At 42.9% G+C, this 13210-nt stretch overlaps 1 protein-coding gene across 1 annotated transcript in view; it reads right to left on the bottom strand.

Moving 5' to 3' along the window:
* The window catches only part of LOC121586073 (collagen alpha-1(XIV) chain-like), a 235092-nt gene that overhangs the window by 102629 nt on the left and 119253 nt on the right, over nucleotides 1-13210 (bottom strand). The window contains exons 21-24 of the mRNA XM_041902529.2: nucleotides 10746-10868; nucleotides 9228-9377; nucleotides 4584-4700; nucleotides 370-516 (exon numbers count right to left, since the gene is read on the bottom strand). Of these exons, the coding sequence (XP_041758463.2) occupies nucleotides 370-516; nucleotides 4584-4700; nucleotides 9228-9377; nucleotides 10746-10868 (537 nt within the window). The remainder of the gene's footprint in view (nucleotides 1-369; nucleotides 517-4583; nucleotides 4701-9227; nucleotides 9378-10745; nucleotides 10869-13210) is intronic.

Genomic DNA, 13210 nt, shown 5'->3' with positions numbered 1-13210 from the left:
TCTGTGAGAGCCGGAATTCTTACTGGTTGGTAGGTAATCAAATACTTATGTCATGCAATAAAATGCAAATTAATTACTTAAAAATCATACAATGTGATTTTCTGGATTTTTGTTTTAGATTCCGTCTCTCACAGTTGAAGTATACCTATGATAAAAATTACAGACCTCTACATGCTTTGTAAGTAGGAAAACCTGCAACATTGGCAGTGTATCAAATACTTGTTCTCCCCACTGTACGTGTTGTGTCCATGATGAGAGTGTTGAGGTAAATTGGTACATACGTGTTGTGTCCATGATGAGAGTGTTGAGGTAAGTTGGTACATACGTGTTGTGTCCATGATGAGAGTGTTGAGGTGAGTTGGTACATACGTGTAGTAGTGATGGTGGTAACATCAGGCCCCTCCATGTCCTGTAGCTGGGTGGAAACACTGATCTGATACTGGCTGTTAGGAGTCAGACCATAGAAACACTGTCTAGATGCAGAGCCTCCAACACTCACTTCCTGCTTCTGGCCATCTGGAGAGACAACAACAACAACAACAATTAACCTTCACAACCAGAGAGTACAACATGGTCCTTCCAGACAGATTCCTTAGTCTAGATGTCAGAGAGGCATGTCTCTTCTATTTAATACATTTCTATCTGAACGTCCCACAACCTACTGAACACAGCCCTGGTGAAACCTGGTTACAGAACGGAACAGAAATATCTGTTTAAATAGATTTCTCTGTTAGAACAGAGTTCTATGGAAGAAGAGAGTTCTCTGGAAGAACAGCGTTCTATAGAAGAACAGAGTTCTATGGAAGAAGAGAGTTCTCTGGAAGAACAGCGTTCTATAGAAGAACAGAGTTCTATGGAAGAACAGAGTTCTATGGAAGAACAGCGTTCTATGGAAGAACAGTGTGTACCTCTAATGTCAGCATCATTGAAGGAAAGACAGAGTGAACTGACTAATGGTGTCCATTCATCAACTTCATTATCGCAAATATTTTCCAAAGGTGTGTTCTTGCCAAAATAAATGACATCGAGACTCTGCCACATCATTTACATTTTAATTTACATTTTAGTCATTTAGCAGACGCTCTTATCCAGAGCGACTTACAGTTAATGCATAATTTTTTTTTTTTTCATACCCCCTGTGGGGGGTCAACTGAGCTACATCCCTGCCGGCCATTCCCTCCCCTACCCTGGACGACGCTGGGCCAATTGCGCGCCGCCCCATTGGTCTCCCGGTCACGGCCGGCTATGACAGAGCCTGGATTCAAACCAGGATCTCTAGTGGCACAGCTAGCACTGCGATGCAGTGCCTTAGACCACTGCGCCACTCGGGAGTCATCAGATGCAACCTGTTTTTTAAAAAGGTTGTCAGCAGCTGAAACATCTTTAAATCAAATCAAATTGTATTTGTCACATGTGCCGAATACAACAGGTGTAGACCTTACCGTGAAATGCTTACTTACAAGCCCTTAACCAACAATGCAGTTCAAGAAATAGAGTTAAGAAAATATTTACTAAAATAAAAAGTAACACAATAAAATAACAATAATGAGGCTATATACAGGGGGTACCGGTACCGACTCAATGTGCAGGGGTACAGGTTAGTCAAGGTAATTTGTACATGTAGGTAGGAGTAAAGTGACTATGCATAGATAATAAACAGAGAGTATGATCTTGAAGCAGCCAGTTGAGGCAAACACACACACGCACACACGCATGAACACGCACACACACATACAAACACACCATTCCTGTGGATTTAACATGATCTGTGGCTCCTGCAGTCAGATATCCTGGGCCACTGATCTGTACGTGACTCAGTCAGTCAGAATCAGAACAGAGGACAATAGAGCTAAATAATCTGGAACTCTGCCTTCTAGATTTTCTCTGGCTGCTCCTGGATTCTAAATTCTAATTCCTCAAATCTCTCCTTCCAGGGATTTCCTTCCTCTGTCTGTCTGTCTGGCAGGGATAGAGGCAGTACTTTGTCTGCATCTCAAATGGCACCCTATTCCCTATATAGTGCAGTACTTTGATCAGAGCCCTACGGGCCATGGTCTTAGCTAGTCGGAGCTGAATAACAAAAAGGAGACACAGATTTGTATTTTCTTTCATTTCGAAAATAAATGCTGAACAGGAGGAATTTAAAAAATGATAATAATTTCTCTGAATTATGTTATATCAGGGATATTGTGTCTCTGCATCCCATTTACAGAAGGAGATTTATGAGGGTTCTGCTTTACAATCTAGATGGTTCCATGTAATAATGGCCAGGAATAGGGACCACAGAAACACTAATCCAATAATGGGATAAACCAAATATGTACCAGAGTCGTATGACTGCTGATTCCTGAGCTAAACAACTGGGTGGGACGTTTTCACTGAAATACCCTTTTTAAAGCCCAGCTATGTGGAAGATGGTCTGAAGTCTTGGCTACAACATCAAACCACCCCAACAAATACCACTATCCTTATTATACAGTAGATGTTTGATTTAACCAGTGCATTTTTGTCGTCACATATCTGAGCAGAAAATAGAGATTTCCTCAATATTAACCAGTTGCCATGAAGTGTAAAACTGATCATTATTAGATAATTATTAGCTAAATGTTACAAAGACTGACTTCTTTAAATTACATGAATTGCTATAAGCCTACTACACTCCTTGTATACTTGCAATGGACTCCAGAGAGAATAAACACACACACACACACAGCTGATCCCTACAAACACCAAACCCTTGTCAGACAGTACAGGTAACATGGATCGACAGTAAAACACGGTGTAAACAACATAATGGTTATTATGCTATGAAAGTTGTTGTTACTCTCCCACTAGCCACACAGAGCTGAACACAACCTGCCATGCTGTCACTAACCACACAGAGCTGAACACAACCTGCCATGCTGTCACTAACCACACAGAGCTGAACACAACCTGCCATGCTGTCACTAACCACACAGAGCTGAACACAACCTGCCATGCTGTCACTAACCACACAGAGCTGAACACAACCTGCCATGCTGTCACTAACCACACAGAGCTGAACACAACCTGCCATGCTGTCACTAACCACACAGAGCTGAACACAACCTGCCATGCTGTCACTAACCACACAGAGCTGAACACAACCTGCCATGCTGTCACTAACCACACAGAGCTGAACACAACCTGCCATGCTGTCACTAACCACACAGAGCTGAACACAACCTGCCATGCTGTCACTAACCACACAGAGCTGAACACAACCTGCCATGCTGTCACTAACCACACAGAGCTGAACACAACCTGCCATGCTGTCACTAACCACACAGAGCTGAACACAACCTGCCATGCTGTCACTAACCACACAGAGCTGAACACAACCTGACATGCTGTCACTAACCACACAGAGCTCAACACAACCTGCCATGCTGTCATTAACCACACAGAGCTGAACACAACCTGCCATGCTGTCACTAACCACACAGAGCTGAACACAACCTGCCATGCTGTCACTAACCACACAGAGCTGAACACAACCTGCCATGCTGTCATTAACCACACAGAGCTGAACACAACCTGCCATGCTGTCATTAACCACACAGAGCTGAACACAACCTGCCATGCTGTCATTAACCACACAGAGCTGAACACAACCTGCCATGCTGTCACTAACCACACAGAGCTGAACACAACCTGCCATGCTGTCACTAACCACACAGAGCTGAACACAACCTGCCATGCTGTCATTAACCACACAGAGCTGAACACAACCTGCCATGCTGTCACTAACCACACAGAGCTGAACACAACCTGCCATGCTGTCACTAACCACACAGAGCTGAACACAACCTGCCATGCTGTCACTAACCACACAGAGCTGAACACAACCTGCCATGCTGTCACTAACCACACAGAGCTGAACACAACATGCCATGCTGTCGCTAACCACACAGAGCTGAACACAACCTGCCATGCTGTCACTAACCACACAGCACATTACTACTGTATACCTGCCTAGCAGTCAATCAACTGTGCTATAATATCAGTGAGCTATGAGATATAACTAATGTCAGAGAGACCCAGACGGAGCAATTTAAGGCGTACGGAAGGACTAGAGGCAGGATCTGGTTTTAATATTTGAACAGATCTCAAATCTCCTGTGTTTAGAGACAGAAACTGAGAGAGAGAGAGAGAGAGAGAGAGAGAGAGAAGAGCTGAGGATTTGGTGGATTTGAAGATAAGCTCCTGTGTGAGGTTCGGGGAGATGGAAATAGGCAATGAAAGAGAAAAGAGAGAAAGTCCTTAAAGCTTGTTGCTAAGAAGTGGCATAGCAACACTGTCAGAGCACGGGAGTAAAACAACCACTCTTTATGTCCATGATAACACCCTATGGCATTTAAAGACTACATAATGGTTTCATCCTCTTCCTATGTCCAAGTCCAGGTGAAAGACATGTGCATTAAACTATAACCTGTCAGAGAAGAGCTAGTCAAAAACACATGGACATTCAGCAATAACATGTCAGAGAAGGGCTAGTCAAAAAGCCCCAGCCATCTCAGTAAGCTATACTATAGAGTTTGTAAAAGAGAAGTGCTACTCACTGAGCAGAGACTCAATGACCACCCTGTAGAGGTTAGCCTGGCGATGGGGCTGCCACTGGGCACACAAACTGGACATCATCACCTGGTAGGTGTTCAGGTTGGTCACGCCCAGGTACACTGAGGAGGGAGAGGGAGAGGGAGAGGGAGAGGGAGAGATAGAGAGAGAGAGAGAGAGAGAGAGAGAGAGAGAGAGAGAGAGAGAGAGAGAGAGAGAGAGAGAGAGAGAGAGAGAGAGAGAGAGAGAGAGAGAGAGAGAGAGAGAGAGAGAGAGAGAGAGAGAGAGAGAGAGAGAGAGAGAGAGAGAGAGAGAGAAATAGGGGGAGAGAGAGAGAGAGATTTTATCAACACAATCACAATGACAGAAGAACATCACCATTACATCACTATCACCATTACCCTCACACGATCATAATCACATCAAATGTCATCACAATCACATCAAATCACAATCAATATCACGATCAAATCACAATCACATCACAATCATGACCTCACCACATCACTACCTACAGTAACATCATGAAGGAACTGAACCCAACACCTGACAGAGAATTGCAATCTGTCAACCTAGCTAATCACAATGACAGATAAAGAGCAGGAAGCTGGTATTATTGATAACGTGTCATAATGAAGCACAATCAATCCAGCTGTGTAGGCATGTGTGTCTTTAAGGAATTCATTTAATCCACTCAGCTAAACAACTCATTCTGATTTATGGGAAGAATCAATATGAACAAATAACTTTTGTCCAACTTCTGAGTCCTATCCAACTCTCATTTGTTATCAAAGGAAAGAAAGGCTATTAATCTTAGTGATTAAATAGTATATGACGTTTTGATAGAGAGCAATAAGTTAAAATCTATTCCCCAATCTTTATGAAAGCTGTTAGGAACCGTAAACAATAGACAGACTGAAACAGTCCCTAGAACCCTAACAAACATGTTTGGAAAAACAAAAGCGGCAACAACAAACTAATATTTTAAATGATAATTCATGATTTCATTTTAGAGGAGCAATGCAATCACAGAAGTAGTTTTTCCATCTGATTTACACAATACACAGTATACTTTGCTTTCTCCAAACAACATGAATCATATAGTTAATAATCTGATCAAGTAGAATATAGATTTCTAGAGTAGAACGACTAACTCTATAAAATCAAAGAGCTATGACACAGCTGTCAGATTAGGACACATCCCGTACACATCGGATTCACATTCTACAACTACTATATCTATACAGATTGTTTCCCTCTTCCAAAAGGGGAAAGTCATGAAAACACATGGCAGTTGGATTATCTTTCTTCCTTGTGAATAATGTATGTGACAGCCTTTGGATTTGTCCTAAATGGCACCCTATCCCTTATAGAGTACACTACTTTTGACCAGAGCCATATGGGTGCACTATATAGGGAATAAGGTGCTGTTTGGGATACAACCTTTAACTTCCTTATATAACTCTTTATTAATGAGCTGTCTATATGCATGGACAGACAGACACTCTGCCACACAAACCCATGGAATAGAAGAGACAGAAACCAGGTAAAATTGAGCTATTGTTGCATTTAATTATTTAAAGGTCAAATTAAAATTGAAAATGCATGAAATATTGATACAAATCTTTGTGGTGAATATGCAGCGTGAGGAGATTAACTACTGCACAGTATGTTTGGCGTGAAAGAGAGACTGCAATGCATCATAAGTCATTTGTGTCACGAGCTAAAGTTGCTCTCTCTATAATGGAATAGCTGCCTTGTACACTATGTGACAGCAGGGGGGTCCACTCAGAGCCACATAGAGATGTGCTGCATACATTTAATGCTCAGTATATATCAATTCATTCATTATTAATTCATTTTCCATTTATTCATTCATTCATTGTACATGTATACAAATGAAGACATATTGCTCTGGGTCCACCTTCCCATTATGGAGTGGCTAGTGGATTTGCAGTATGTCCTGGTTCTGCCAGTTGAGAATAGATATTATCTCCACATTCCTGTGTGTCTCCTGTCTCTGGAACATCTCATTTGACTGAGCTCAGATGAAAACACCACTCTTCTCAGGTAGTCACACAACAGGATTCTGATGTGACGCTCTGCCGACAGCCAGAAGGACTTTATGAAAAAGACAATCTATTTACTTTTGATGAGAAAAGCTAAAAAGCATGTATTACATTACGATGCACCTGCTGATATCAAATTTATATGCAAAGGGATGTTATTTCCCTGACTGTCTGTCTGAATATTGATATTCTCAGCTGTCCGTCAGGGTGGTGAAATCCTCTTCAACAAACAAAGAGAATCTGATGTTATCAGCAATAATGTAATGCAAACATAATACAAAGCTATGTATTAATCTACTTTAAAGCTTAGTCTCCAGGGGCGTTGCATTATGGTGATGAATAATATGTATCTTTACAAACTGATTCAGAGGAGCAGACATACACTATATATACAAAGGTATGTGGATGCCCCTTTCAAATTAGTGGATTCTGCAATTTCAGCCACACCCGTTGCTGACGGGTGTACACAGCCATGCAATCTCCATAGACAAACATTGGCAGTAGAATGGCCCGTACTGAAGAACTCAGTGACTTTCAACGTGGCACCGTCATAGGATGCCACCTTTCCAACAAGTCAGTTCGTCAAATTTCTGCCCTGCTAGAGCTTCCCCGGTCAACTGTAAGTGCTGTTATTGTGAAGTGGAAACGTCTAGGAGCAACAACGGCTCAGCCGCAAAGTGGTTGGCCACACAAGCTCACAGAACGGGACCACTGAGTGCTGAAGCACGTAGCGCGTAAAATGTGTCTGTCCTCGGTTGCAACACTCACTACCGAGTTCCAAACTTCCTCTGGAAGCAACTTCAGCACAAGAACTGTTCGTCGGGAGCTTCATGAAATGGGTTTCCATGGCAGCCGCACACAAGCCTAAGATCACCATGCGCAATGCCACGTGTCGGCTGGAGTGGTGTAAAGCTCAGCGCCATTGGACGCTGGAGCAGTGGAAACGTGTTCTCTGGAGTGATGAATCACGCTTCACCATCTGGCAGTCCGACTGACAAATCTGTGTTTAAGATGTCCCTTTACTGGAACTAAGGGGCCTAGCTCGAACCATGAAAAACAGCCCCAGACCAGGATGCCAGGAGAACGCTACCTGCCCCAAGGCATAGTGCCAACATTAAAGTTTGGTGGTGGAGGAATAATGGTCTGGGGCTGGTTTTCATGGTTCGTGCTAGGCCCCTTAGTTCCAGTGAAGGGAAATCTTAACGCTACAGCATACAATTACATTCTAGACGATTCTGTGCTTTCAACTTTGTGGCAACAGTTTGGGGAAGGCCCTTTCCTGTTTCAGCATGACAATGTCCCCGTGCACAAAGCGAGGTCAATATAGAAACAGTTTGTCGAGATCGGTATGGAAGATCTTGACTGGCCTACACAGAGCCCTGACCTCAACCCCATCGAACACCTTTGGGATGAATTGGAACGCCGACTGCGAGCCAGACCTAATCGCCCAACATCAGTGCCCGACCTCACTAATGCTCTTGTCGCTGAATGGATTCAAGTCCCCGCAGCAATGTTCCAACATTTAGTGGAAAGCCTTCCCAGAAGTATGGAGGCTGTTATAGCAGCAAAGGGGGGACCAACTCCATATCAATGCCCATGATTTTGGAATGAGATGTTCGACGAGCGGGTGTCCACATCCTACTTCAATTTGAGAACAAACATTTAACATCTCATCCAAAGTGGCTGCTTGGTATTGGCAGTTGAAAGGAAGGGAAGTATCATATTCAACACTTGACCCTAACGTTCCCTTTGTCTACCTAAACTACCTTAACATCATTCACCATCCCTTACATGTCTACCTAAACTACCTTAACATCATTCACCATCCCTTACATGTCTACCTAAACTACCTTAACATCATTCACCATCCCTTACATGTCTACCTAAACTACCTTAACATCATTCACCATCCCTTACATGTCTACCTAAACTACCTTAACATCATTCACCATCCCTTACATGTCTACCTAAACTACCTTAACATCATTCACCATCCCTTACATGTCTACCTAAACTACCTTAACATCATTCACCATCCCTTACATGTCTACCTAAACTACCTTAACATCATTCACCATCCCTTTGTCTACCTAAACTACCTTAACATCATTCACCATCCCTTACATGTCTACCTAAACTACCTTAACATCATTCACCATCCCTTACATGTCTACCTAAACTACCTTAACATCATTCACCATCCCTTACATGTCTACCTAAACTACCTTAACATCATTCACCATCCCTTACATGTCTACCTAAACTACCTTAACATCATTCACCATCCCTTACATGTCTACCTAAACTACCTTAACATCATTCACCATCCCTTACAGGTATTGGTGGTGTGTGTGTGTGTGTGTGTGTGTGTGTGTGTGTGTGTGTGTGTGTGTGTGTGAGGGGTTCGCTGGATCCTGTGGTGTAGGAGGTGATGACACACACACACACACACACACACACACAGGGTCAACAACACACACACACACACACACACACACACACACACACACACACACACACACACACACAAACACATGCATTCACCCACACAACCTGACCAAGAGAGGCAATATATGTTACATGTTTTGGCGGTGCCCTGGAGTGGTTGGCTGGATCCCGTGGTGTAGGAAGCGATGACCTTCACACTGTACTCAGTGTCACTCTGCAGGTTCAGGATCAGCATGGTGTTGACGTCGTCTCCCACAAAGGCCTCCAGAGCTGACCCCGGCACTGTAGGAAACACAGAGACTGGCTCAGCAACACACATAGAGACACACACACGTATCATGTTGCACCAACAATTTCAACCAAATGTATTTGAGGACTGTCTGGCCAATGAGGAAGGGAGGCACTGGCAGAGAGAAGAGAAGGAGGATGGAACATTCTGGCACGTCTACCTCCGCGCTCCCCGTCTCCGGTGCTCCAGGACACCAGTTCACTCATCGTTACGCACACCTGCCACCATCGTTACGCGCACCTGCGCTTAATTATGGGACTCACCTGGACTCCATCACGTCATTGATTACCTCCCCTATATTTGTCACTCCCTCAGGTTCATTCCCCAGTCAGCATTGATGTGGTTGTGTTTCTCATGTCCAGAAGCTGTTCTGTGTTTATTTATTATTAAACCCTGTACCTGCTTCTCGTCTCCCAGCGTCTGCGTTACACATTTCCTGTAGTGAGAGTAATCACCTCTCCAGTAACAGAACAGACAGACGGAGAGCCCCATGTTCCTCTTGTCGTAGAAGTCATTCAATCTAGGTGGAGGACCCATTTCTCTGGACCACAGGGCAATTTACAGAGCTTCTAATAGAAAGCAGAGGCTCACACAGTCACAGGATGACACCCAAATGGCAACCTATTTCCTATGTAGTGCACTATGGATCCTGGTCAAAAGTAGTGCACTATATAGGGAATAGGGTGCCATTTGGGATGCATCCACAGACTCTTTCTTCTTTCTGTTCTCATGTAGTTTCTTCATGTAGAAAACAGAGCTGAGGGATATTTCCCCACACTTTGTGTTACACCCACATCAAGCCTTCTGTTTACCATGGAAAAGACTGAAACGGCTGACAAAATAATGGTGTTTAAAAGACTGTCTGAGACAGCAGACAGAATAATGGTGATTAAAAGACTGTCTGAGACGGTAGACAGAATAATGGTGTTCAAAAGACTGTCTGAGACGGCAGACAGAATAATGGTGTTTAAAAGACTATCTGAGACAGCAGACAGAATAATGGTGTTTAGAAGACTGTCTGAGATGGATTATTATAACATTATATAGCATTATTATAGCATTATAACATGTGTGAATTGTAACAGGTGTGTATTGTAACATGTGTATTGTAATGTGTATATTGTAACATGGGTGTATTGTACTATGTGTGTATTGTAACATGTGTGTATTGTAACATGTGTGTATTGTAACATGTATATTATAACATATGTATATTGTAAAATGTGTGTATTGTACACTGTGTGTATTGTACCATGTTTGTATTGTAACATGTGTGTATTGTAACATGTGTGTATTGTAACATGTGTGTATTGTAACATGTGTGTATTGTAACATGTATATTGTAACAGGTGTGTACGTACCAGTGGTGGGTTGGTAGACTACCCTGAAGCCCATGGTGGGAGAAGGAGGTGTGTCCCAGGTGATGCGGAAGCGGCTGAACCACTCCTCAGACACCCTCAGGTTGCTAGGTGCTGAGAGGGGCACTGACAAAACAAGAATAGTTGAGGCACTTATACACTGTGGTTTATGGTACACCGGTAAAGATGCAGTTCAAAAAGATTGGTAGAGAAACTGTCACTTATACAATGTGGTTTACGGTAAACTGGTGAAGATGTAGTTCAAAAAGATTGGTAGAGAAACAAAACAAACCACATATTCCATCCATCCAAAACATTTAGAGTTATTAAAGTCATATGTATGTGTGATTTATGAACTATTGGGTTTTACAAGGTTTGGGGTTTCATTTGGAATACAAGCTGGCCAAAGTCAAAGGGACTGCACTCTCTCTGCTCTCCACTTTAAAAACATATTTGACTATATATTCACTTTGGCATTTTAATTTTAATTGTAAAGAGGAGACAATCCTAGTCCGAAAAGGCACCTCCCTATCCCTACAGACCGCACTACTTTTGGCCTGAGCCTTATGATCCCTGCAGCGGTACTCAAGTACTACTTGAGAAGGTCCGGTCACACAGATTTCCTAGCTGGCAAAAGTCCGGATGGATATTGTCATTTATCAGCGTAGTAACAAAGCCCCACCTCGCAACCCATGCAACCCTAAACAGCTCAAACTGTTCACACCATTCTTGTTGGCAGAGAGAAAAAATTGGATTTGTAAAGCTAATTTCCTGCAATTCTACACATTATGCCACGGAGCGAAGGCAAAATGTAGCAGTTTTAAAGCTCATTTCCTGCAATTCTACACATTATGCCACGGAGCGAAGGAAACATTTACCAGTTTTAAAGCTAATTTCCTGCTATTCTACACATTTTCCATGTCTTATGTGTGTTCATATGATACCAGGAGTCGAATCCAGACCAATATTTTTAGTCGGGACCTGCGGTCCGTATTGACCCAGTTCTGGGTCCGGATCCGGCCCGCGGTCCACCTGTTGAGTATGACTGATGTAGCGAATAGGATACCATTTTGGACACTTCACCAGCTATTGGTAGAGTGTTTAATAATTCAGCCAATGATGTTGAGCTGAGTGTACATAATCAATTACAGCATGAGGAAGTGTTTTAGTGGCTCATTACTGAGAGCAGAATGGCTGTATGATTATGAATGGCTTTCATTAAGCTTATTAATGGACATGATCAATAACTGTCGGCTGTCCGTTTACACCGTCCTCAGAGGGTGACGACAGGGAACCGACACACAGGGAACATTTGCCACCTGCTGTAACTAGTCTAACAGAGGTGGTTCAGTGAACCTACTGTGATTGGTATCTAGATGGATAACCCTCCTCAAGAAAATGCCTACGACTTAATTTTTATTGTATTTATTTTATTATAAAGTCTTCAGGATGCCCCGCCCACATGGAGTCATGCATCTTCAGGATGCCCCGCCCACATGGAGTCATGCATCTTCAGGATAACCCGCCCACATGGAGTCATGCATCTTCAGGATGCCCCACCCACATGGAGTCATGCATCTTCAGGATGCCCCGCCCACATGGGCTTATAAGACACTGTATTTGCTGTAGCAAAATAAAATAATCATGTATATATATGCACACATACATGTATACAGTTGAAGTCGGAAGTTTACATACACATAGGTTGGAGTCATTAGAAATGTTTTTCAACCACTCCACACATTTCTTGTTAACAAACTATAGCTTTGGCAAGTTGGTTAGGACATCTACTTTGTGCATGACACAAATAACTTTTCCAACAATTGTTTACAGACAGATTATTTCACTTATAATTCACTGTATCACAATTCCAGTGGGTCAGAAGTTTACACTAAGTTGACTGTGCCTTTAAACAGCTTGGAAAATTCCAGAAAATTATGTCATGGCTTTAGAAGCTTCTGATAGGCTAATTGACATCATTTGAGTCAATTGGAGGTGTACCTGTGGATGTATTTCAAGGCCTACCTTCAAGGTCAGGGCTTTGTGATGGCCACTCCAATACCTTGACTTTGTTGTCCGTAAGCCATTTTGCCACAACTTTGGAAGTATGCTTGGGGTCATTGTCCATTTGGAAGACCCATTTGCGACCAAGCTTTAACTTCCTGACTGATGTCTTGAGATGTTGCTTCAATATATCCATCTATATTGTGAAGTGCACTAGTCCTTCCTGCAGCAAAGCACCCCCACAGCATGATGCTGCCACCACCGTGCTTCACGGTTGGGATGGTGTTCTTCGGCTTGCAAGCACCCCCCTTTTTCCTCCAAACATAACGATGGTCATTATGGCCAAATAGTTCTATTTTTGTTTCATCAGACCAGAGGACATTTCTCCAAAAAGTAGTAGTCTGGCTTTTTTATGGCGGTTTTGGAGCAGTGGCTTCTTCCTTGCTGAGCCGCCTTTCAGGTTA

The sequence above is a fragment of the Coregonus clupeaformis genome, chromosome 17, assembly GCF_020615455.1.
Source record: "Coregonus clupeaformis isolate EN_2021a chromosome 17, ASM2061545v1, whole genome shotgun sequence".
NCBI classification, from domain to species: domain Eukaryota; kingdom Metazoa; phylum Chordata; class Actinopteri; order Salmoniformes; family Salmonidae; genus Coregonus; species Coregonus clupeaformis.
This window is presented reverse-complemented; position numbering and strand designations above follow the sequence as displayed.